At 42.1% G+C, this 26,358-nt stretch overlaps 1 protein-coding gene across 2 annotated transcripts in view; it reads right to left on the bottom strand.

Moving 5' to 3' along the window:
- Positions 1–897: 897 nt before the first annotated feature.
- LOC144824537 (uncharacterized) overlaps positions 898–26,358 on the bottom strand; it is a 61,342-nt gene continuing 35,881 nt past the window's right edge. Inside the window, exons 4-5 of one of the 2 annotated variants that reach the window (XM_078683595.1) lie at positions 4,800–4,869; positions 898–4,021 (exon numbers count right to left, since the gene is read on the bottom strand). In XM_078683595.1, coding sequence (XP_078539721.1) covers positions 3,723–4,021; positions 4,800–4,869 — 369 coding nt within the window. In that variant the 3' untranslated portion in view covers positions 898–3,722. The remainder of the gene's footprint in view (positions 4,022–4,799; positions 4,870–26,358) is intronic. The other variant, XM_078683596.1, reaches the window with a different exon arrangement.

Genomic DNA, 26,358 nt, shown 5'->3' with positions numbered 1-26,358 from the left:
CGACACACATATTATGTACATTTGTTTTCTTCCGTTTTATTTAAAGAATACATGGTGTGCTGACATGGAGCTCACCAGGCCCTGTTGCACCAGGCATGAGGTTATTTAGTCCTCTAGCTTTCTTTATGATATATGTCATGCTCAATTCTCCCAGGAGTAGCAGTTTGTTCCTGTTTAAAAGAAACATGAGAGCATGCTTGCCAGGTTAGGCAAATCGGTATTATTAAAGAGAAAAAAACGTAAAACTTGCAACTGTTTCTTAAAACACTTCACTATTGTATTGGGTTGTATGTAGATTTTTAACAGTTTATAACACGTTGGGCATTATGTCTTGTAGAGAGACACCTTGATTTTACTGCTTATCAGCATAGTTCCCCTTGTAAAATGGACCCAAAAAATAAAGAAACACTTTGGGTGCAAATGTCGTCCTTTTCTTATATTTTTCTATTCAGTCTTGGAACAGAGAATGAGAGGCCTATTGTATTGCAAATGAAAGCTGTTGATGTTAAAAACTACAATGTTTTTTAGTTTTGTTTTTTTATACCAATGGCAATAGCGCTACACAAATATAATTACTCCACTGCAAATAAAAAAACAAAAGTAAAAAACATTGTCATTTTCAATGCCAACTTTAACACATGTGGGACCTATTGCATTGTGAATGCTTGTTTTTAAGTTTGTTCCTTGTCTTCTGCACATCATTAGTAATAAGACAGTTTGAGAAAAGACTACTGGAGGAGCCAGAAGTAGAATGCAATATAAATCATAATTAGGGCTATCGTTTTTAAAAAAAATGTTTTTTACATTTCTGTCTGGATTTATCCATATTTATTTTATGCTCTTTTTATCTGTATTTATCCACATTTATTTGAGGTTTTGTGAAAAAACGAAGCTGGATTGTGTATATTTCTACATTTATTTAACCAGTTAATGTACACTTGTGCCTGAACGTCTGCCAGGTTTCAGATGATAAAATATGCACTCATAACAAAACATGCCATATTAGACTTAAACTGCTGTTAAAGGCTTTTTTATTTAAATTCCTTTTTTTTAAAAACCTCCTTGCCTGTTTAATCTGCACAGTTATTGGCCTTGCAATCATGGTTGACAGCATTTAGAATCACTCAAAAGCAACCAATTTCCGTTTTTATCCACATTTAAAAAATAAATACAGACAGCAACGTAAATGTTTTTTTGCCTGTATCTATCTGTAAAAATGGAAAACATGGAGCCTTAATCGTGATTGGTTGTTATCGGTCTAATTTTATAATTGGATACTGAAGGGATGGATCAACTAAAATAATGGAAAAATATATGTATTGAATGATCAAGTTTGACTCCAGCACCACAGACATTTGCCTTCCGTCTCTCAGATTATACATGACTGCAGACTCAATTCTTCTTATCAGGGAGGTCATTTGGCCTCTCAATCCCCCCTTACACACATACATTGACACACTGTGACTGGCCCACTTGCTTTAGCACAGAACAATGCATTTCCCTATTTTGTGCTGCATATTGTCCAATTTCAGCATAAAACAAAGACCAGAGAACTGAGTGAACAAGATGATGCACTTCACATTTGCCTAGATTCTGGATTGCTTATAAGCTGCCGCAAACAAAGAAACCTGTCATAAAGATCACTCTCCAAAAATCTACGGCTGTCTACGTTTTACACATGGTAGATCAGTAACCCTTTAAGAGATACACAATGGATCAAAGACTGTTCTGGGGGTAGGAAAAGTGTAGTGATTTCCGAGAGAACCAGAATAAGTTGTTAGCACATCTTTAGAGCCCTTGTTTGGTCGCTATACTAAACACATGGGGCCTTATGAGTTTGGCAGTCCTAACCCTTGGTGGCGGTCCTATCACCACCACACTGCGGGCCAGCCCACACCATAACAATTGCAGTGGTCGACTGTCAAGGGACCGCTGGGGATCAAGGATCCCACAGCGGTCATGCAGGAGTCAGGAGCACAAATATGAAGGCAGTACAGCTGTGGCACCGCCAAGCATATTAGGGGTTGCCTGTCTACTGCCCTTTTCAGGGCAGTGATTCCATCATGAAAAGGGTGGCGGAGAGGCAATAAAGGGGGCCCTAACAGGGACCCCTGCTGCTCCTGGGCCTGCGTGCAGGGGGACGGGCACACGTATTGCTCCCACGGTTTTGCACCCCAGGTCCCGCACAGTGTGTCATGTATGCCACACCGTGCAGGAAGATGCACTCGGCGCTCTGACAGTGGTGGTCTGCATAACAGGCTCTTCAATGAGCCTGAAAGACCACCGCCTTAGACCGCCTACCAGACCAGAATTTAACTCCTGATCTGGTGGGCGGCAGGACCGACAAAGTAGTAATATGCCCTTAGTCTAACACAAATAAAATGTGGGCTCTAGAGCAATAGGATATATAAGACAATTATGGAACCACTGAGTCCCATCAATGCAAATATTAAAAATTGACTATTCCATCAACTCAATATAAAAGTAGAAGAGCAGATCAATATCCATAGATTAATTTCCATTTCTAAACCAAGTGCAAAAGGAGACTAGAGTAGCTGTCTGACGATGTGATATCCTACAAGTGAGGGTGTGTGTAGCCCTTGTATCCTAGCAATGTTTGAAACAATTTGTTTTTACTAATCATATAGTACTGCTCCACAGGTGAAGGAATGGAGTGGATTTGTTGCTTCCTCCAATGATCCCAGGAGTAAAAATTGGAGTGATTGTCTGCTCTGATTAGTGTACTATCGGCTGAAAGAAAAGGGCAAACGTGAACATTACTTCCAAGGGAATAAGCAAATCCCCTGGAGTTAGCAGCATGTTTAAGAGATGTGGGATCATCTTACTGACATTTCAACAGTGGTTGTCAACCCCAAGCAATCCCATTATTCCTAAAGGTGAGGGTCAGAATGTTTGTATCCTCTGAATGGTGTGTTTTCATCTGAAATACACTACCTGGAGTAACAGCATCTGCGCCACATAAGTCTGCTCCAGGAAAGTGTCTAGTGTGCTCCACGCATGCCAAGAACTTCCAGCCAGATATGTTGGTGATGCCTTCTGGAAATATCATACCTAACACGTAATTTGATCATTCAGCTTGAATGTTTAATTTTCAAATGACACAACTCGACTTGGCTTCAGCAATTTTAAGATATTAAATTCTCGCTCAGTGGCTGAGGCCGTGTTACTTTGAACAAATTGCTCCATTTGCCTGTTTCTCTTAGATTCAGCTGTATTACCACAAGCAAATGCATATTCTGCGTCATGTGCCAGCATTGGTATAGTGCACCTCTGTCGCCTGTATGGCGTGTAGCATTCATGGTAGACTGGGGTGTCCCATATAGTTTAGCAGCTTTGTTTGATAATAGTTCATGTGATTAGGTGACATTATATCAGACCTGTACTAATGACTCTGTTGAGAGATGTGATTACTGATGGCGCCTGAAAAGTTTAAAGCCTAATTTTAGACCCCACATACGCATCGTCCTTCATTCCCTCAGAGGGAAGGGTGTATGATGTTCCTAATGGATACCGCCAAACACGCCCATCTTGAACACAGTCTGATTAGTTACAATGACAGTTTTATTTATGTTTCAAAGAATAAATGTAAAGACAATATATCTTTTTCTACAAACTGCACATCCAGTATGGATAATTAATGATGCCTCGGAATGCATAATGTATACCTAGGGCATTATCTGTGAATAATACCCTCATCATGACTAACTATCAATGGCTCCAGATAGACTGATGTCCACATAGTGGAAGTGGGCGCCATCGCACAGCACCGGCTGGGGATTCTTCCTCTTCCAGATGCTGAGGGAGTCGCGGTGTCCGGGCCAGTGAGGAAGCCCCAAGCGCCTCACGCAGCAGAAGTCATCGGCCAAGGCCAGCTGGAAGTCACGCGAGGTAGACTGGCCCCAGGGATTGGAAGAGAAGGTCTCACCCAGCAGCTCTCCCACATGTAAGATGGTGTCACCTCTGTAATAACTAAGGCAGTCCAGAGAGAATAAAGAGGACTCTGAAAAGTAAAAGAGGGAAGGAGATCAAAGTTGGGAATCATGAAGGGTAGGAGAAGTAGAGAGGATGCTGGAATATGAAGTCAAAAAACAGTATTAAGACCCTGAGATGCTTTCACCGCCAGCTATGAGTCAAAGCATCCTTTGATCACTATTCCCTTTTTATGGCTAGATCTATAGATTTATACCCCAAATCTACATCACAGGAAATGCCTGAATCTAAGCCCTTCATGAGAGTGCCATGTGAATAAAGAAAAAGGTACATTGACAGTCAAAACAGCACAAGGTGAAGACACGGAACAAGCAGTTTATCTCTTCGCTGCAATGCCCAAGTCTCGCCCACTGGAACATACCTCTCATATGAGGCTTCCTGCGTGCTGTACTCTTCCTTGTTGAGTCGAATGACTCGCAGCATGTGTTATTCATGGATGTCAGTGGTACACCAATAATAGTACTTTTACATAGTGTCACACAGTTCTCATAGGTCCCAACTGAGAAACGTATTTAGTCTATTTAAAGCCTATTCATTCTCTTATGTGGGGAACCACGTTTACCATTAAGTTAACAGTGCACTCCTCAATTTCGACTCAATATCTCATGGACGCCCTTGGCCTCTGTGCAGTTTCTTTGCTTGCTTGAGATGGTGTATGCTTTGGGGCGCTTTAGGAAGACTTCAATTTTCATTAAACCAAGATCAGCTCAATTCATTTGTTTCACGTGCAAGCAGTAATATGCAATAACTACACCACTACACACCTATAAAGAAGCGCACAGGCGTACCTTCAGCATCTGGCCATGCGAGCAACAGAGCTCGGTCCGGGTACTGGTCCAGGATAGCCGGCCCGCTGGTCTGTAGAGATAAACACATGGGGATCGTTAATGAGTCTCATGGATGTATACTCCATGCCTGTATCTGGTTGGTGCTCCTGCTCCACCCTAGGGGCATATTTACAAGAACATTGTGCCACTGGGGCGTCACTTTTTTTGACGCTCCTGTGGCACAGTGTGCTGGCCCATATTTACAAGGCCTCGCAAAGGCACCCTGCGAGGATTTTCATGGCCTTGTAAATATGGCACCCTATCACATATTACTCTGAGTGAAAGAGGCATCCGAGGGGTGTTGCTGTGGGTGGTCCCACGCAACACCATAGAACTTGACTCATTCCCAGATGTACAAGGTTTCGTAAACCTATGAATGAGTCAGATTCTAACACCTCCCCAAGGGAGGCATGAAAGTGGCGTAGTGAGGAGAAATACCTTTATTTCTACTCGTTTTTTCCTCTTTCTGTGTGCTGCATTCTGCAGCACACATAGAAGGAGGAAAGTGGCATCAATGATTGTATTTGTGCAGGAAGGTGTTCCTTCCTGCACAAAAATAATCATCCCTGCAACGTAGGCACCATTGCACCAGGGTGCAAGGGCGCCTGCGTTGGCACTTGTAGCCTATTGTGCGCAAATGCAGAAGAAAGCACAGGGATGCATCGCATTGGTGTAAATATGATGCATCCCTGGACTTTCCTAACAACGCAGCTCAGCACAGCAAGATGGCATGCAGCGCCAGGGCATTATCTTGTAAATATGCTCCCTAGTCTACTGCATATGAATAACGCTGTGTTATTGCTGGGGGTGGTAGGGTTAACAGGGACAGCTTTTGGGAGTCCCCAGGTTCTGATGGGAACTTTACCCAGCTCTGGAGCGTCTAAGGCTTGGTTGTTTGGTGCCTGATGTTTTCACTTCAGCCCTGTCTTTGTGGGTTACTTATAACCAACAAAATTCACCGTGCGTGGCTTTGCCAGTGTTGCTGCTCTATCACTATAGCTAAAGGAAACATTGCTCCCTTTCCTCCACTGTCATCGAGTCTCCCATGATACAGCACACATGCACAGAGGAAACACGCTGAACACATCCTCAGGGGTCTCAACATTCGTTTCACTTATGTCTTTATTTTTCATGATTGGAATAACCAGAATGTGGCATGCATATGAAGGTGTTTTCAAAGCTTCTACAGTTCAAGCATACAAATGCTTTTGATTTGACACCATTTTCAGCAGCATTAAAAAAGTTCACTTAAAACTGAGGCTCGACACCCCAAGTCAACTGTTCATCACATGCTTCCTGTCTGGTTTTATTTATGTGTCAGCTAATGTTGCATACAACGTATGCTTCACTCACATCGTCAGTCATCTATGCCTTAATACCCTCTTTCGCCTGAAATTCGATTTCCTGACTCTCTGAACTAGTCCCTACTCATAATTCTGGAAGAAGTTACTTGATTAATACCCTATTTATTGATGGTTTGCCCACTGGTGGGTTATTATACTCTGGTAATATATCTTGTAATTCTATGTGTTGTGGCGTATTACTAATAACATCTAAAATCTCAAGCTCTTAATACTGATGTAATCAATAATTCCAAGCCCTTTTTCTCTGACTCTCTACTTATAAATTATGTCTCCTTGATTCTGGCAGCATATACTCCTGCTCTTCACCATATGCTTTTCCTCTTCTTTCTATCTTCTCTGAAGTGATCTCCTGTTGAAACTATAAGGCAGTTGCTTATGATCACCCTTCTAGAGGCTTTAATTACTCAAGCTTTACTCTCAGTGTCTGTGATGTATTGCAGCAAAACCATATTTGAAATACTATTTATGGAGTGGAGAACAATAGTAATTCTTTATTTCTTCCTCATTTTGGACAGTTCTTTTGAATTTTATATGAGCCAATTTTTAATAAAAATTAAATTACAGATCAATATGTGAAGAAGAAGAGGGCAATACTGGTAAAATGAATAACCTGACTGTGCAAAGATAAGGGAAGAATCTTTGTGACAGTTCTGTCACTATTCACACTATTCAAAAGCACATGGCTGACAATTGCCTAGTTCAGGGAGGTTGATTGAACAAGATATACCTTGCGCCATTTGTATAAAAAAATCCCATTCTAGAAATAAGGAAATAAATATGGCTGTGTTAAGTTATCTTAATATCTTTACTGGAGTTTAAAATTTCCCACAAACAGTTTCATGGGGCAAGGGAAAGAATATCACGAGAATGAAATCTGGAAAATGCCTTCATACCCAAGATGTCAGAAAAGGTTAATTTGAACACTGAAAAAAGCAACAAATTAGCACAAGAGAAGAGGGGTGTGTATAAATCACAAGGACATTTTTATTGTCACACATCTTTTGTCCGCCAGGAATTGAGAACCCAGCCTATTCTAACAAAGCAACGTAACCTTTCGAAAACACCTCATATGTCTCGTCTGAGGCTTTGCATGTATGAAACAAGGTCTCTCCCCAGAAACAGGTAATTCGCTTGCCCTCCATTGAAACCGAAAAAAGGTCTTCACTAAAAAGTATTTATCACTCCTTTTGAAATTCTATCTCCCCTGCCTTGTATTAAGTGACCTAGGATGATTCAATCACACATTTTTAGGTCTCACCTTTAGACAACTTTTAGCTGTCTTTTGTCAAAGACCTATTGTGGACAATAGCAGTATTAACAGTGGACTTGAGTCAGCCCACTTCTTAACACTGGTTGGCTTTCTGCTTAATTTAATTTGCTTGCTTCTTATTCGATGGCTTGCCTTCCTATTCTTGTGTTTGTCCCCCCTCTGCAGCATAGCTTTAAATGACTTGCATCTGTCCATTGCTCACATTTAGTGAACTACTCCCTTTCGCACTCTATTGGAGTGTATACGTTTTCTTGCTATCTGCCGCCCTGCGTTCTGCTTTCGCCCTCACATCCCAGCCTCAATGTTCTCTGTTTTGAAAGTTCGTCTGTTTCTTTGCTGTGCTATTTTTGTCATTGCTGTTTTACCCACCTCCTTCACTGCACCATTCACCATTTATCTCGCCACTCAGAAGTTTCCTTTTCTCACAAATGGATAGTCAGGTCATAATGCATGAGTGAGCATACATGGTGACCCATGCGGACGCCTGTATCATGTTGCTAGGAGGCTGTAACGTCATGATGCAATTGTGAGCATGCATGATCATGCACGTGTTGTACACTTCATCACACTTTTTTTTCAACAAATGCTCTTGAACATTAGCATTAAACATTCTTTCTTCTTTCTGCCTCTGCTGAATAGCATCAGTAAAAAGTGTGGCAAAGTTAATAGGTATGCATTGGCAAAGCCAAAAGGCGATGCCTTATTGATTTGCCAATGCTTGTTATCAGTTTCTGCTGGAGACAGGTCTTACCAAGCCCTTACCTACCTCCAGCCAAGACTCCTAATTCATTATATTATGTACTGTATGTACACCGTAAATGTGATTTAGCACCATAATACAGAATGACCTCATGTGCAGGACCTGTGATCTCACTTTAGTGGATCAACCCGGAAAAAAAGAATGGTTTGTGCTGAAAGCACAGGACAGATTACTACCCAGAGCGATATTCTAACAGACGTGGGGCAGGGTCTACCCTTGTCATGGGGTGTTGTTTGTAGGTGGCCCTGCTATGTTGGTCACAAGCTTGGATCCTGGTTCATACCCTGCTAACCTGTACTTCGCCATCGACCACACAGTGCTCCTCAAGAGAGACAGAAGTCTGATGATGCCGTGACCATGGGTATGTCGGCTGGTAGGACGAATGCGTAGTGCTCCACTATTAGGACAGGAATGGCCTGCCCTGCAAATGTCCCCAGCCTCATGAGTGTCACGATCTAGGTGCAACCCAGAATTGGCAGCTGCACAAAAATAACAAATAGCACAAATCCCGCCGTAGCAGGGTTTTTGGCTCTGTGCATGCCAGGGTGTCGGTGAGGCCTGGTGCTAAAGTATGTTCCAAATGTTGCCTCTGGCTTGTGCAAATATGTCTCCGACCAGGCACTTCCCTTGACATTTGTGCAATTTCGCAATTGTGTGTTGGCCTACGGAAATTATCGATTTATGGCACATATATACATCATGACAGCAGGCAAGGGGTTAAAAACCTTTGGTACATGAAGATATCATCATAGTCAACATACACGATGGTGCAAAGCCCTATGCTGCACTGAAAGGAAGCACCTGATGAGCTCATCGGCCTCTGAATGCCAAGAGGCTCAAAAATAGAGTATGCGCTGCCTGAGAAATTGCACAATATTATAAATCAGTCAATGGCTTTTGCTTTACAGGGCAATAAACAGGGACCCCCTGCCCACAAGAGATGCTGGCAGGCTCTAGATGCTACTCCTTCTACTGATTATGACCCCTAGAAACACGATCCTTGGGGAAATCTTTCCTCCAACAAGGAAAAGTGCTCCAGGATCTCAGGATAACCTGAAATTGCAATGCTTGACAAAAGTCCTCAGCACAACAACATTTTTCCACTAAAATCGCACTCAAGTGGAAGATTATTTACCTTTAGCCACAAGCTTGTTTGAAACATTGACAAGGCACCTATTAGATGGGACTAAGAGAATCTTCTGCACACGTCAAGGTAGGCTTCTTGATGGCCAACTGTTTGTCCCTCTATTGAACAGTAACAGAAGAGGCCTGACAATCTGGTCCAGTGGACAGAGAGACGGAGGTGACTGTGAAATGAACATTAACTTCTTACTCTGGTGCAATATATATATGCTTAGTAGATCAGTACTGGATTAAAGAAATTCACTTCAGCAGCATTTTGACACATATATTGCAGAATACTGGAGACAGGAACCTCCTTTCTGAAAATACGCCCAATGAGCTTAAATGAATACATTTAATCTGCAACAGCCTCCGGAGCAGTGATTTGTGAAAATATGGTGAAGTCATGAAAACCAGGGTCTCGAGAAAAAAATGTCTTGCTTCATGTTCCATTCTCAAGATGCAAACTATTTGGGACTTAGCTGGAGGAAGAATTAGTTAGTAAGCAAAATCAGTACTTCGGTGGGAGGGTAAGATCTTTTTTTCCCCACTCATCTTCTGAGCTGCTTTCTATAATTAGGGCTCCAGTTGACCCTCTGGCAGATGGTCTGCGGTTGGAGGTCTTCTTTTAGAACAATCACTGACTCTATACTGCCGCCTTCCGGCCCCCCCCCAGGACATGATTATGGTAAGGGGCAAAGGGGGAGAATCATGGTGGGGTAAATTGCAGTAGTTCCACAAAGTAAGACTTACATCTTTGACTTATGACTCTACAAGTAAGGAGAGCCAGATACATTATGGCTTGCAAGTTTGTGCACCTAGAATATTATTTTTGGCAGAAACTATTTCTTAAGTGCTCAGTGAGTAGTAAGGTGTTACGGTACACAGCAGTCTTATTAGTGGAGAAAGACACAGGGCTAATTTTTCCACAGAAAGATGATTCCACAGAGCAGTCGTCAATCCCTCCCCTGGTAAGAAAGCCCACTACAGACGCCCATCCAGTAATTAATTTGAAAGGCAAGAACAGGTTTGCTGAGTACTGACCATACAAGATGATGATTTAACAAGTGATAATCCCATGGATACAGGAGTTTTCATAGCGCTATGTACAAAAAGGATATTGCTCTCCACATACTGATTAATGCTACCCATATGCACTTCTTCGATACAAAACCAGCTATTTCATTTCAAAGAGTGGATATTGAACTCCACATTTCAGATTTTGATTTTTACCAAGGTATTAGCGCCTTTTGTAGTTATCAATGTGGCATGAAAATGTTCACATATTTAGACAATTAACTAACCATCTCCTTCATCCACATAGGCAGCAAAAGATGCAAGACTTGTGTCTTCACAGCTGAGTCATGATAAATGAGAAGTCCAAGCTAGTGTCAGGTAAAGACAGGAAACTTTTTGGTGCATATTTCCATACAGACCTGTCAAAGGTTTTTCTTCTAAAGGACGTGATGACTGGGCATCAGAGTCATTTAGTGAAGTTGTTGGAGAAGTCACAAGTTGGGATATCATGCATCAAAATGTGTATAGCTCAAAGAACAGCTCTGAATTGAAAGTTATAGGATTTCTTTCACTTCCATTGCTCTCCCTTGTCTTGACAGTACTACAACAAAGCACAACACACATGAACACCGCTGAGCTACATGGCAAACCCATTCATGATTTCAATTGGCCCAAGAGAATCCACGAGCAAGCACTTTCTACCTACAAACACGGAAGTTCCAAATGCCATAAGTTTTAAGGTTTTCCTTCTCAGGTTCTGCAGCGACCAAGTGGAACGTCCTTCCGATTAAATTAAGAACGTTCCCAGACATCAAGTCATTCACAAAAGGACTGAAGAGCCATCTTTGCAAGTTATACTTAGAATGATGCTGTATCGAGACATGAAGCAAGAAACTCAGCCAATGTTAATAATTTTGACAACCTTATGCATAAAAACAGTTCTTCGAAATCTAGCTACCTTCCAACTCTGACTCTGGGAATTTTAGTTATACATGTCAAATGTGTCGCTTCACCCCTTTGGTATTGATGGGCACCTCTTGTGAAACTCTGAAATTAGTTTTGGAGCATGTCTGAATTAAGCTGGTTCCAATTAATTATTTGATATCTGTACTATCTAGAATGGTCTCTACCTCATATTCTGATGTTCCATCTATCAATGTAGGGAGAAGAGTGGTTGGGTTGTTTGTATAAGCATCTTTTAATGTGAGTCACATGAAAACCTGGATGAATCCTCCAGTGACTAGGACAAGCAAGCTTTGTTGCTGCTGTATCCACTAATTTAAGGATTGGGAACGGACCTGTAAACAAGGCACAAACATAAAATGTACCCCGGGAATGGTGAGATAGTCAGTGGATAACCATACTTTCTCCTTAATGGAATCAGTTGGACAAGAAGAACAATGTCTGGCAGTAAAGTTTGTATACCTAGTTTTAGCTACTATTAGATGCTGAAGTGACTGTTCTGAGGGAAAGGAGGAGGTGGAAAACGCTGGAGGCCAAATATGACGATTGAAATGAAGTGTGCAGTGTATTATTACAGAAAAGTTCCATTATTGGTACCTATTGTGTTAATTATTCTGCATGATTCATTGAAAATATCTGAGGTATTATTGCTCCAAAGTCTGATTCTGCCTCTCTGTCTGCCCATCAGTGTGGGAATGGTAACTTGTAGACATGCACTGTGTTACTACTAAATATTATAGTAAAACCTTCCAAAACTTTGCAATAAACTGGGATTGTTGATCAGTGATAATAACATTAGGGAGTTCGTGTAATATCACTACCTCTTTTAGAAAGGTAATGGCTAATGAATGGACAGCAGAAAATCTGTTAAGAGGAATTAAATGAGCATTTGTCATAAAGTAGTCCACTACAGCTAAAAGTACTGTATCTACTGCTGATGTTGGCAGATCTGTGAAATATTCCATTGACATCTAGATCATAGTAATTGGGAAGTGCCTGTAGAAGTCCCACTGGTTTCCTTCTTGAGTTTTTTGCTTTAGCATATACAGTGCTTAAGATGATCAACATCCTTTCTAAGATCTGATCCCAAAACTGCAGAGATTCATTTTCGTGTTTTTCATATACAAGGATGACCTGTTACTGGTTAATTATGCTCGCGCTGTAAAATCTGCTGTTGAAGATCTTTATCAGAAATAAACATTCTGTTACTATACTACAGTAGTTTGTGTTGTTTCTTTCTTTTATCAACATCCTGTGAAATCCAATGCTCCGTATCAATTTTCTGATAGCTTTTTTAGAGTAATTGTAATAATCCTCACACAGCTTTGAGTAGCTTGTTTTAAGTGGCCAGAATAGAGGGAGGACTATTAAAGGGTTGACGTTCTTCCACTTGTCAGCTTTACTAGGTCTATTTCCTTGTCATTAGCGTGCTCCATAATAAAATCTTGAAAAGAACCAGGACCACCGGGCACGTCAGGTGTTCATACATCTCATGAACTTCAGATACCTTAAATTTCTATTATTTGACCAAATGGTTATTATATGCCTCCAGTGAGACAACACTTTTTTTCATCACTAATAGCTCCATGTAAATGGTATAGTTAACGTCAGAGGATTGAAGTGTTCGGGAATAGTAAGCTACAGAATGAATTTAATCTGTTGCCGGGTCTTTTTGGGACAGGAAAACTACTTTAATAGCGAAAATGCATCTGTCTCAACAATGAAGAGCAGTCTACAGTCTAGATGCCTCCAAAGAGGTGCATTTATAAATATTTTCTTAAGAGTTACAGATGCTTCTTGTTATTTTACCCGAAGAAAGGAAACTATTTATAACTCAGCTGAGAGAGGATTTTTTTTCATCAACTGAGAGTACAATCTTTGAAAAGTCTTGAATAAACTGTATATAAAAACTGGAATATCCTAAGTATCTCTGAATCCCCATCACAATACTTGGCACCGGCCTCTCCCACATAGCTTTGATTTTTATACACATACATATGTATTTCTTCTTGAAAAATCCATAACCCAAAGAACACAAGCTCTGATCCTTCGAATAAGCAGCATTTACTAACCAAAGAGTGAATGTTCTCGTAAGATTCTTAATACCTCTTTAACGTGTGATGTTCTTTCAACTACTCTGAAAATATAATCAAGGTAGATAAGGACGTATATGTCCAATAAATCTTGAAAGATATAATTCACGTAATGTTGAAAGGTTGCAGATGCATTGTATAAGCCAAAGGTCATTACTAAATGCTCATAGCCTCCATATGTGGCGTTGAACACAGTCTTCCATTTATCCCCGTTTCTAATATATGTACCAATTTGTATGCTCCTCTAAGATCAATCTTTGAAAAGATCTTTGCTGACTTCATTTGATTTAAGAGGACTTACATTAACAATAAAGGCTATCTGTTTCGAGTAGTTACAGCAGTGAGTTCTCTGCTGTCTATAGAAGACCGAAATCTCCCCCGCCCCCCCAGCGAGAGGATGATGAAAACTGGGGGCCAAGCCGGTGAACTGGAATAGCAAATGAACCTCCATCCCCAGGTTTTTGGTGAATCTTATCTTCTTTCATTGTTAGTGGATGGATTCACTCAGGTAGAATCTTGTCACTGAGTATCAAATCGATGGGACTGATATATGAGCGATGAGTTGGTAATTGATCAGCTTCCCTTCTAAAGAAGAAGTCCTTCCTGGAAATCTTTTTATTCTTCTGCTATTGATGTTTGATCAACATTTTTGTGTATTACACAGCACATTAAAGTAAGATCCCTTTCCAAGCCCTTCCTAGAAAAGCAGTACTGAAGGCAGATTTACAATGAAAATGTTATGGTCTGCCTTACGCAGTCAAAGGATTGAGGGATTGTGTCTTCTTAACCAAGGCGTACCTAACACCACATCAAAGGCAGGGGTTTCAATGAGTCCAAACTGAATGTTTTTGTAGAGTTAATTATTTAATGGAATTCCCCTAGAGGGAGTTTGGTAACCACTTCTCCAGGAGTCAGGGGTTTTCCATCAGTCCTTATGATAGGTTCAGGAACTTCCTTGTGTTGTTTAGGTGAACCATTTCTTTGTTGAAATCGAATCTCCAACAAGCACCCTGAACTTCCACAATCAGTGAAAGCTAAAGTAGTAAATGGTCCACCTTCAGATAGAAAATAAACCAGGAGTTGCACATGTTGTCTGCCGCATTCTTGTGTGTTAGAGGCTTATCTTGGAAACGGAAAAGAACTAGTCTATGGTTCACCCTTCCAGCAGATTCCCAAGAGGTTGGGGAATTGCTTTACAAAATGCCTGTTTCAACCATAAACACATAGTTTTAAAAAAAAAAAATTTTTTAGGTAACTTTATTTCGCCCAACATGGCCTAGAAAGTACAGAATTTACAGCATTCATTTACGAAAACACACCAGAGGAATTTGAGTAAAAACTCGCAACATTTATAAAGATTACAAAGAGGTTTAAAAAAGCAATGTATAAATAGGGTGGCTAGTATGCAATAAGGGCATGTCACAAATCCATAGAAAATTTCATATTGAGTGCATAGTACTTTTTAAAATTAAACTGGTCAAGCTAAGATGTTGGTACAGTTAAGGAGCAAAACCCTACAATTGAATTAGATGTTATATTGTTAGGTGGGGTTTTGTCGATTAGTAAATTTAGACCTGCCAATACTAGTTCTAATCTGGTGGCTCATTTAGTGTTTTAAGGAAGACCCTTCTTGCACACCATATGGAAAACAAAAACCCCGCAACTGAGTAGACAATTGAGGTGTTAAGATCATATTTCAATATCCTGAACACTTCAATGCAACGTCTACTTCCCAGGTTCCTGCAGATCTGTAGCAACCATCTTTTTCTCATTTTACTATAACCCGGGCATGCGAAGAAAACATGAAGCTCAGATTCGCCAGGATGGTTACGAGCAGGACACCTGTCCTCGTTTTGCGTTTTCCATTTTATTGTAAAACAGCGAAGAGGCAGATAAAGTTTTCTGGCTGCCGGGGGTTTAATCAGGTCGAGAACCCTTTCAAAAACAGAATTGTCCTTAATTTCCCAAAAAATTTGAGGTTAATTTACCTATGTTGGAGTTGGAATGTAACTGGGCCATTCTATAGTTTTCATATTTGGCCTTAATGTGTTTTGGGGAAATTTGAGGGCAAGCTACCTCTGGATCATACCAACATTCCCCCAGACCCATGTCAATTAACAGATGTTTAATATGGGAAAACCAGGGAAGTCTAGCAACACCCCTAATTTCCAGGACTTCGGACAATTCCTCTCTGTATGAGAGGAGTTCAGGTGTCGACCATAGTCGGCGCCAGTACAAGAGGGGTCTGAGCCATAGCACTACCTCCAATTCCGCTAGTCCCAGGTCTAGACGGAGTGGAACTAGAGGGGTACTACATGGCAATCTAAAGAGATTCATAATATATTGGTTCTCAATCTGCAATAATGATTTAGGCTTACAGTGGCCCCATAGTTCTGCACCCCCACATGCCTGTGCCTTATAAATTTCCAGCGCCGGGCTAACGGCGCTCATGTCTGATTTATTAAAGACCTTCAAAATTCCCTCTGTTGACTGGGCTAATTTTAAGGTTGACTTTGCTATGTGTGTCCCCCAGTCCATGGTTTCAGTGATTGTAATGCCGAGATACATAAACGCAGTTACTCTTTCCAAGGGATCACCATTAAGTAAAGGGTTTGGGCGAGTACTCTTTGGTTTATTGAAAACCATGAATTGTGTTTTCTGGAGATTGATCTCAAGCCCTCTTTCTTCACAGAACAACTGAAATCTGTCCAACACCCTTTGAATCCCCATGGGAGATTTAGACACCAGGAGTGTGTCATCGGCAAACATCATAGCTGAGATCTTTCGTGAAGCTAATTTGGGGGCATCAAGGTCTCTTTCTTGCGACAATGCGTTGATTAGACCGTTAATATAAAGGCTGAACAATGTAGGAGCGAGTACACAGCCCTGGCGTACACCACGTTTAATTGATATAGGTGATGACAATTTACCATCCCTGTAGAATCTAATTAGTGCAATGTTGTTATCATGCAGGCATCTGATGAGGTCTATAAGATACACCGGGCCCCCAGCTCAAGTAAGACAGACCATAATTTTTCCCTGGGCACCAAGTCAAAGGCTGACCTCAGATCTACAAATATTAGATACAAACTGCCCCCTCCAGACAAACCATCTTCCAGTGGAGTAGTTGTAATCTTAATACTCGATCCAGGGTTGACAGTTTCTCCTTGAACCCTGCCTGGAGCGGAGAGAGAATACTCTCCTCATCCATCCAGGATTGAAGTCTGAGTAGTAGGACTCGAGCAAAAAAAATTTGTGGGATGTCTATTAGACTGATTGGCCTATAGTTACTTGCTAATAAAGGGGAACCCTTTTTAAAAATTGGAATTATCTCTGCGCCAGCCCAACTCGTGGGGATCTTCATACCCATCAGAATTGCATTAAAGAGGACCCAGAGATACGGGGTACAAATGGCTGGCTCGCTCCTAAAATGATCCCCAGGGATCTTATCCAGACCTGGGGCTTTGCCTGGGGCTATTTTATCTATTGCAGCCTTTACTTCCTGTAGGGTTATGGTCGGACCAAGGGTGTCAACCGAATATTGGTCGCATGGGGGCAACTCTGAGTTCCCTTTTTTTCCTTTTACAAAGATTCAAAATGATCCCGCCAAACCTCTTATCCTAAAGTCGGTTCTAGCGCTCTTCTTGGTACCGTCGAGCCTGAGTTTACCACTCCCCAGAAAGTTCTCATGTCTCTTTCCCCAAGAGAAGTTTTAAGTAGGTCCCAGTTTTCCAATTCCCACCTATGTTTAGCTCCCTGGACAGCTTCCTTACAAGCCCTTCTCAGGCTTTTCATTTGGGGGCGATCCTTTAATTTAATTGAGGCCACCAATGCACTTTTTGCTTTCCGACAGAGTGTATTATACCACGGGTGGGGCACAGGCCTACAAGGTTTTTTTGGTTTGCTTGGGAAAAAGTATTCTAGTAAAAAAAAATATTTTTCAAGGTTTTGCCCAATCGCCTCTTTATCCATAAAATCCCTATTTGAATTATATAGGGTAGACACTTCTAAAAACACAGGTAATAGAGCATCATAGAGAGTGCTCATATTTTCCTGCGATTGAATAAAATTAACCCGTCGTACTCGCCTCCTACAATTTGAGACAGTTATCCCATGATCGTCAGGGGAATCGACACAATGCGATACCTTAGGGGATACAGTATGGAGGTCGACTACTAATGCATCATGGTCGCTATCAACACAGGGAAGGATTCTAAAATCAAGCATCCTATCCCAGTGATTAGTATTTAGGAGGATATAGTCCAATAGAAACGCTCGGTCCTTGCTATGGAACATGGAGGTACATGATGTTTCAGAAGGCGATCTGCCGTTGCATGCTCTAAGTAAATGATTTAGGGTAAGACAATTCATCATATTACCAAAGGTGTCCATTTGGTCACCAATGGGCAACGGGATTTCAAAAAGAAGATCCTCCTTGGGAGTGCTATCGCAATACAAGCCCTCGAGGGGCTCGTACTGGCAGTTGAAATCCCCTCCTATTATAACCATGTAATTTGTAGGAGTACTAGATAAAACTATATCAAGCTCCTCAAGTGTAGTAGACTCCTTTCCTCTAAGTGTAGGTCTTGAATATACGTTAAATAATGTGATGGGACTAAGATGAGGAAACTGCAATTGAACATATAGTATATCTCTAGAGGATGTATCTAATTTAACTGCCGTGCAGCCTAGATGGATGCCTACCCATACGATTAATCCCCCCGAAGGACTTCCTACACCAGCGGAGTTTGCCGGAGTATAGAAGGATATATCACAAAAAAAAAATTGCCAGCAAGGGATTTGTTTCACACTTTTGTATGCAGCATTCGGGATTTCTAATAAAAAGAGTTTTAAAATCCTAATTGTACACATCAGTTGCTGTATTGCATTTAAAAAGTCCAATTATTTAGGACGGCACAGAAATCACAATGTAAGGCTACCACACTAGCCAAACCAAAAGAGAAGAAGAAGAAGAAACACAAAGGAATTATGTATCACAGTTATTATTTTTTTGAAACAATTATAAGGGTTATTCATCAGTTGATAGAATGAAACATAAAAAATTCAAACAGACGTGCTTCTACCGGTCAATTAGCCTCTCCGTGAATTGACCGGTAGAAGCACGTCTGTTTTCGACCTCAGTGAAGAGACGAACAAATATTCTAGAGATCCTCCATGAATATAATGTTGATCTAGAGAGATAGAATCTTGATCCAGAAACCCCATTGAAGTCGTTCAGTGAAATCCTGCCACCAATGAAATCTAATTTATGAAATGTTTTCAAACGTGACAGTTGGCTATAACGGGTTTCTCTTCTATCCTTTACAAGGGTCATCGGCTCATACCTATAAATTTGTCCTGATGATGGTCTTGTAATTAATCTTGATAAGACCGAAACGTCGACCTTCACGTCCACTCCTGCTAGCATTGACATCTTGCGTTCAGTGCCTTACTGCGAATTTAGCAGTAGTCATTGCATCATATGTAACAGCTGGGACGTATTCTTTTGTACTGTTGGACCAATGAATGTTTTCCTTGTACATTTGAATTTTTTATGTTTCATTCTATCAACTGATGAATAACCCTTATAATTGTTTCAAAAAAATAATAACAATTGTGTTACATAATTCCTTTGTGTTGCTTCTTCTTCTTCTCTTTTGGTTTGGCTAGTGTGGTATCCTTACATTGTGATTTCTGTGCCTTCCTAAATAATTGGACTTTTTAAATACAATACAGCAACTGATGTGTACAGTTAGGATTTAAAAACTCTTTTTATTAGAAATCCCGAATGCTGCATACAAAAGTGTGAAACAAATCCCTTGCTGGCAATTTTTTGTGTGATATATTATCTGCCCAAACTCGCAAGGGTTTATTGGGTTACCACCCCTTCTTTACGGAGTATAGAAGGAGGCAAACCCCTGCATAGTGACTTCTCCTCTTGCCCATGTTTCCTGTAGCATACATATATCATGTTCTGCAATAAATGAACTCCACTCCGGGTCATCTAGTTTACTATTAATTCCTGCTATATTCCAGGATAAGACTTTTGTAATATCCTCACTAACTGATATCTTATTACCCGTTTTCAGAGCCCAGGGATGGAAGTTCTTAGTTCCTGATGGTAAAGCTGCTTGTGGATCTACCTTATCAATACTTCTCACAACTGTAGGACAAGGAGGGCCTGCTGGCAATGCAGACCCGACCCCTATTAAAGGGCTGGTTCGGGAACCGCTCGAGTACTCTCCAGCCAGACCTTCCTGTCTAGGGGTATGGGGCTCAGAGCGACGCACCCCGTTGTAGGGATTGACTAAGTTTATCAGCCTAACCTCCGATGCCAGTACTGGGTTTACCATCAGTCAATCTACCCCTTCAAGGGGGCTAAATCTGTTTCCAGTGGGTATGTTAAAGCTGGACTGGTTTCTCCAGTTTTGGACAGTGTTTTGTGGGAAGTAGTTACTGTTTGGAGATCTCCATCTCGTTTGATTGCAGTGCTCATACCACTGTGGTGCTCTGGGAGGATAAAAGAAACCTAACACTGATGCTAAAATTCTTTCTGTAATTGCAGGATTTTTAAAATTAATAACTATGCAATTACCATGGATATCTTTGTGACGTGCACCAATCCAGCCCACCCTTCTAGTGGATAAAATCTCTTCTGGGTTTACGTATCCAAAATCACTATGGTTAGTTAACCAGTGAACGCTTTTATTTTTTAACTCTTGATGAGATTCTGTCTGGCCCTTCCTTAGCTCAGGTACCCCTGCCAAGATCAATACATATAGGGTTGATGCTGGCGAAAGATTTATGTTTGGTGGCTTAGAAAATTGGTCACACATAGTCCTTCATGCCTTCCAAGTTCCCTTTCTGCAGTGGTTAATGGTTTATAATTATTTCTGAGTTTAATCAATTCCTCTACAGAGCTAGAATTCTTTTTGAGCGTTTAAGAAGAGAGAATGAGCACCTTAGCAGGGATCCGTCATATTTATTGTTGTCTTTGCGTCTGTTGAGCATGAATCTGTAGCATGAGATCGATACACGCTCTACTGGTAGTGGGTTGTTTCACAACTAAACAAAGGATCTCCTTTAGTCCTTTCCTGTAGGTCTTGATAGAAGGCTGCTGATAACTACCTCATCCATCCAATCAGCTTATGCCGTGACCTGCTGGTACCGGCTCATATAAGATACTAGGCCTTCTTTTCCTTTGCGAATGGTGCTGCACATGCAGAGGCTCAACATTGTCTTTCTCAAAAAATAGCAGTAAACTGCTGCATGAATGTCCAAAAATTAAATAGCCACGGGCTTTGATTTAAAAGTAAAGGAGTCGCCCAGGCAATGCATCTTTACTCAAATAGGGCAACATAAAAAAAACTTTTGCTTGGTCATTTGCAAATCCCTGTGGCCTTGGAAGAAAATGTAATTGGCATTGAAAGAGATACAGCTCTCCCGTACCCATCTTGGTGGCACCAGAACAGAGGAGACATACTGAGGCCCAACTGCAATGGCGGTCATTATGCTACTCCAGCCAGAATCAATATTGGTAGATTAGGGGAGTAGTGGGAGTAACTCAGCTTCACTGGATGACCCAGGCAAATTAATTGGCTGATTCAATTTCTCTAATAGGCAGGAATCCTCCTGGGGGTTGATTCTGATCCAGTAAAAAAAAACGTCCGTACGAATCGTATTCGGAGCCCTCTCCGTACGACTCGTACACACGCCGTACGACCCGACGAGTACGATCCGGACCGGAGCATCAGGACGCGATCCGTATGGTCCACATCAGGTAAGGGCGATTCGTACGGAAAAGCGCACAATCACATACACACCGTACGGTGCGTACTCCCCATGATTGCAGGGGTATGCCCCGTACACCCAGCGTACATGGGGTACGGTGCCTACCCCTGCGATCATGGGGGGCACGCACCGTACCCCATGTACGCTGGGTGTACAAAGCGCACCCCTGCGATCATGGGGGGTACGCACAGTACCGGGGGGGGGGGGCGTTCCGAACCTGTTTCGGCGCGAACTCTGCTTTTACAGCTGTTTTCAGCTCCTGTAAAAAAAAGGTCGTACAGTGCGTACCCGACACGTATCGTACTTGCTGGGTCGTGTAAACCAGCCGCGAGCCGTACAGATGTCGCATACAGCGGGTTCCGACAGAAACTCATACAGGGATTCGAGTCGTACGGGCTCTGTACGATTTGTACGGAGTTCGGCTCCTGGTACGAATCGTACTTCGACGTACGTACGCGGGATGTTGCAGGGTACGATTCGTACGGTAAAAATGTTCCGAACGGCTATTCGGAGCAGTTTTTCCCGAATCGGAATCGACCCCTTTGTGTGCAACTTCAAGATTGCCTTGGATCTTGCTGATCGCTTGTGCCATGACCTGTATTATATTGACCTTAGGCTACATCTTTTTGTGGTCTGGCAAGCTTTCACGGATTTAGTGCTGCGAGTGTGATGGTGTTGAAGCCAGTCCCTCCCTCCCTCTCCTCCAAGTGGTCAACACATCCCCTTGTATGAGGTCAGGTATGGGAATGAATCCTGAGGATTAGAGAGAGCGAGAGAGAGCGAGAGAGAGCGAGAGAGAGAGAGAGAGAGCGCAAGAGAGAGAGAGAGAGAGAGCGAGAGAGAGAGAGAGCGAGAGAGAGCGAGAGAGAGAGAGAGAGAGAGAGAGAGAGAGAGAGAGAGAGAGACTCCTGAAGGTTGTTTGGAAGATCCCAACTGGATTCCTAGGCACAGCATCTTGAGTCAAGACTTATCAAGGTTAGGTCCCCACATACATGTGATAGAACAGAAATTACTAGGAGACACTAATACCACAGACTGGTACTTATCTGGTGCATACAGATGGTCTGCTATACCAAGCCCCGTGTGTACTATGAATTCATCACAGGAGCTGAGGATGAAGACCACTGCAGGACTGGGTAGGAGGGAGATTGGGTGGGAAATACAAAGTAAACTAGAGGGTAAGCAAGAACATAACAAGGCACAACAGGAGAGGGAAGAAGGAAACTGAGGGAGCCACACAGGAGGGAAAAAACGAAGGTGCAAGAAGATGTCAAGCTGTGTGCAAACTAATGTGAGTAGTCACAAAAATGCTGCTGCCAAACAAGTGAGCTCATTGTGAGCCAGGCCTATCTACTCTGACTGACACTAGTGACTTAGGAGCAAGTGTGTGTGTGTGTGTGTGTGTACCAGTCATCTAGTGGTTGGAGTCTCAACTTTGACTCTGGTAATTGTAGTTTTGCGTGCCAAAGGGTGTAATTTGCATTGTCTTGTGTGCCATCTCTTCCAAGTGTGCCTTCTCTTGTGCCATACTGTGTCCCATGACATGATATCTCTACCATAAGGAATTCTGGAGGCCCCTCCTCTAGTGGCAAGTGTTAGACTATATTCTCACTGGATACCCTCTGCCTCTCTACCCTCCTGGTTCTCGTCACTGATGTCTGCAAGGAAAAGATTTGAGGAATCATGCGACATACGAACTGTGGTCAGATGAAGTTTACCAGCCGTCCATTTGAACAGAGGTGAATGTCATTTGTAAGATTCTCCTGACTTTTACCCTATACAACCAAGTCAAATGATCTTCAAATGCAAAATCTACCAGGTGTCCAAAGCTAATAGGGCAAGCAGGCAAGCAAGCAGGACGGACAAGATGTTCAACATTAGCACAAGTAACCACGCGGATTTGTGCTCTGGGATTTAAATCTACTCTTGTTGACAGAGGCCTATCTTGCCGGGATGATGAATTGGCATGCTGACCATCTCAGCCATATATTTGTATTTATGTATGTATGTATGTATGTGGTATTTGCATAGTATTAACACTGCATAAAAGGCAGCAGAGAGCTCCCAGGATCACATCATAAACCTCAGTGAAGCTTTGGCCTCACAGCCCTCACGCCCAAATCTGGCCCCGTAAAACATGTGGTTGGTATGATCAGACTGAGAGAATCCCAAGTAACTTCACGGAAGGTACACTTTAAAAACAATTTTAGAAATAAACAATACGTTTTTAATGGATGTATGTTCTGTGGGATCAAGTGGGTTGGTTGCCTGTCTCCAGGGTGAAGACTCGCCTCATTCTTGCAGGAGCTTCACTAAGGAAGCTTTGGACTAAGAGCAATGAAGATTACTAGTAAGTAATGAGCAGTTGTCTAACGACAACCTATCTCACTGGAAAAAGATAGAATAACACATTTCGGGTTGAAGGCTGTACTTTTCCCAATCCATGGGTACACTGCCATCTAGTGGCTGAAGTAACGTATTGCTTCCTTACACAGGGCATCCCGTACATTAGATGTCCTTGCACGTTTCACCGGAGCTAAGTGCCATTGGTGGGAGTTCTCCACTTGTGTTCCTGTCAGAGAGAGATGCCGTGTGTAGTAAAGTGACCTGGGTCCACGTGCATGCTTGAAACATCACGCTCCAGATACTTCATCCCAGGACGATAGGTAGACCAGCCAAGGTCCTGAGACATCTGTTTGCTGAGGTTTATTCGCTGATGCAGCGCCTCTTTTCCTCCGTTCTCTCCCGGTGACATTTGGCGACAGGCTGGGAATAAGAGCAAACCAGGGCGTGGGAGCGGAATGAACCTAATTCTGCGGTTCTAGCTAATCTCCACCATTTCCGTCAGTTGTGAAACTCGTCACACCTACAGACCGCTTTAAAGATGCTCACGGCGAGGTTGTCGATGCAGCTATGCAACTGGGAGGTTATCCATGTGAAACACACCCTGCACAGCCCAGCTGCGCCAAGGTCTGGATAAACAGCTCTGATAACCAGCTCGGGGACCGCCATTTCGCAGGCACCAGCGCACACCTCCACCAGTTCCTTCTTGGTCCACTGACAGGTCTGGGTTGGAATATGCATCTTTCACACTCAAATAGGGGTTGTGCACCACTTAATTTCTTGCCATTTTACCTGTTTCTCGGACACTATTTACTTCTTCACATGGACCATGTAGAAAGGAAGACTTGTAGGCTGATTCAAGTTCCGTACTTCTTCTTTAATCCAGGAGTACAGGTTACACAGCGACACCGAACACAACAGCAACCTCCACCTTTCTCCCTCAGCAACTGTCTCTCCCCGCTACGTTCCCTACTCATCACATTCCATACATACTACACGTGCACACACACCCACGCGCTAACATACACACGAGACAAGACACGCGCACAACACTACATATATATAGCCAATACCACACACCCTCCTCCTCAATAACTTGAGACACCACCACAAGGATTACCCTAACTTAAAATCAGAGAACCGAGCTGGCAACTTCCTTGTTCTATTACCACGGCGTAAGTTACCACTTTCAACGCCAATATTAGAATAAGATGAAACCTCCTCAACAACGTCTCTAACATCATTTCCTGTATCACGCCCAGCACTACAACCAACTGTGTTACCAGTGGACGTCACATCCTTCATTAATCCAAAATCATCACCTAACATATACCCATTACACGTCTCCTCATCAACTCCTCCAGAATGTGAATCAAAATGTGAACCTACCGCACCATCCCTCTCATTGCAAAAACTTAATTGTCGAAAATTCCACCTCTTACCATCTTCCAATTCTGCCGCACCACTAAACACTTTCATTACTCTCAAGGGTTTGGACCATACACTTTCACCCTTCAACACAATCCTAGGATTCTTTACCCGAACCATTTGACCTATTTTCACCGAAGGCCAATTACATTTACCTCCACGACATTGCAAACTGCGATCCTGATATTTCTTAACTTCAGATCTAATTTCTTTATCAATGTCATTGTTATTACACTGCATTCTATCATTCCTTTTTCTCAACCACCAAGGGACTAACCCAGTAAATGGTTTCCTACCTCTCAAAACCTCAAAAGGTGTCTTCCCTGTGGTTGAATGCGGAGTAACACGATATGCAGTTAGCCTCTCTAGTAGAGCTTTCCTCCATGGTAAGCCTGCGCTCAATGCCAATTCAATCACTTCCTTAACCACCCTGTTGAAGCGCTCAACTTGACTGTTACTTTCGGGATGATATAGCGATGACTTGATGTGCTTGATACCCATTACCATCAAAAATTCTTCCATCTTTTGTGACACGAACTGAGGTCCATTATCCGAAACTAAAATTTCTGGGACACCTTCTCTTGAAATCACATCTTCCAAAAACTCAATTACCACCTCCGTAGTCATCCCACTTACCATTCTTACTTCGGGCCATTTCGAATAGTAATCAACCAACACAATAGCGTAACAATCTTTTGCAGACATGGCTGAAAATGGACCTATGAAATCAATTGCCACCTTTTGCCATGGATACTCAGGTAATTTCACCATGGTTAAAGGCATATTCAATGGCTTTGCAACCTTATCACTGGCACCACAAACCTTGCAGTTCCTTACTAATCTATCCACCATAGAATCGACCTCTGGCCACCAAAACCACTCCTTAACCCTTCTTTTAGTGCTGGACATCCCGCCGTGCCCCATGTGACTCTTCTCGATGATATTCTCTCTTAAGCCGACTGGAGGCACAATTCTGTCACTTCTTAGGACTATATCATTAACAATACACAACTCCTCTCTAATCTTCGAAAATGCAGCACTCTCACCACGTAAGCTGGATTCTCTTGGCCACCCACTAATTATGAACTATTTAACCTCTTTCAAAACAACATCCTTGTCCATCTCGTTCATCCAAGATACCTCAGAAACAATACCATTAACATCCTTTTCATTGATCAAAAATACATCCTTGATGGTGAAAGCTATTTCACCATCACCATTAGTTTCACTTCCTGTTAAATCCTCATTAGGTAATCTTGAAAGTCCATCAGCAACTACATTATCTCTACCGGGAATGTATTCTATATCAAAACTAAACATTTGTAATTTTGAAGCTAAACGAGCTAATCTAGGAGTCAAATTCTTCCCA

This window comes from Lissotriton helveticus, chromosome 3_1 (genome assembly GCF_964261635.1).
Source record: "Lissotriton helveticus chromosome 3_1, aLisHel1.1, whole genome shotgun sequence".
In the NCBI taxonomy this organism is placed as follows: Eukaryota; Metazoa; Chordata; class Amphibia; order Caudata; family Salamandridae; genus Lissotriton; species Lissotriton helveticus.
This window is presented reverse-complemented; position numbering and strand designations above follow the sequence as displayed.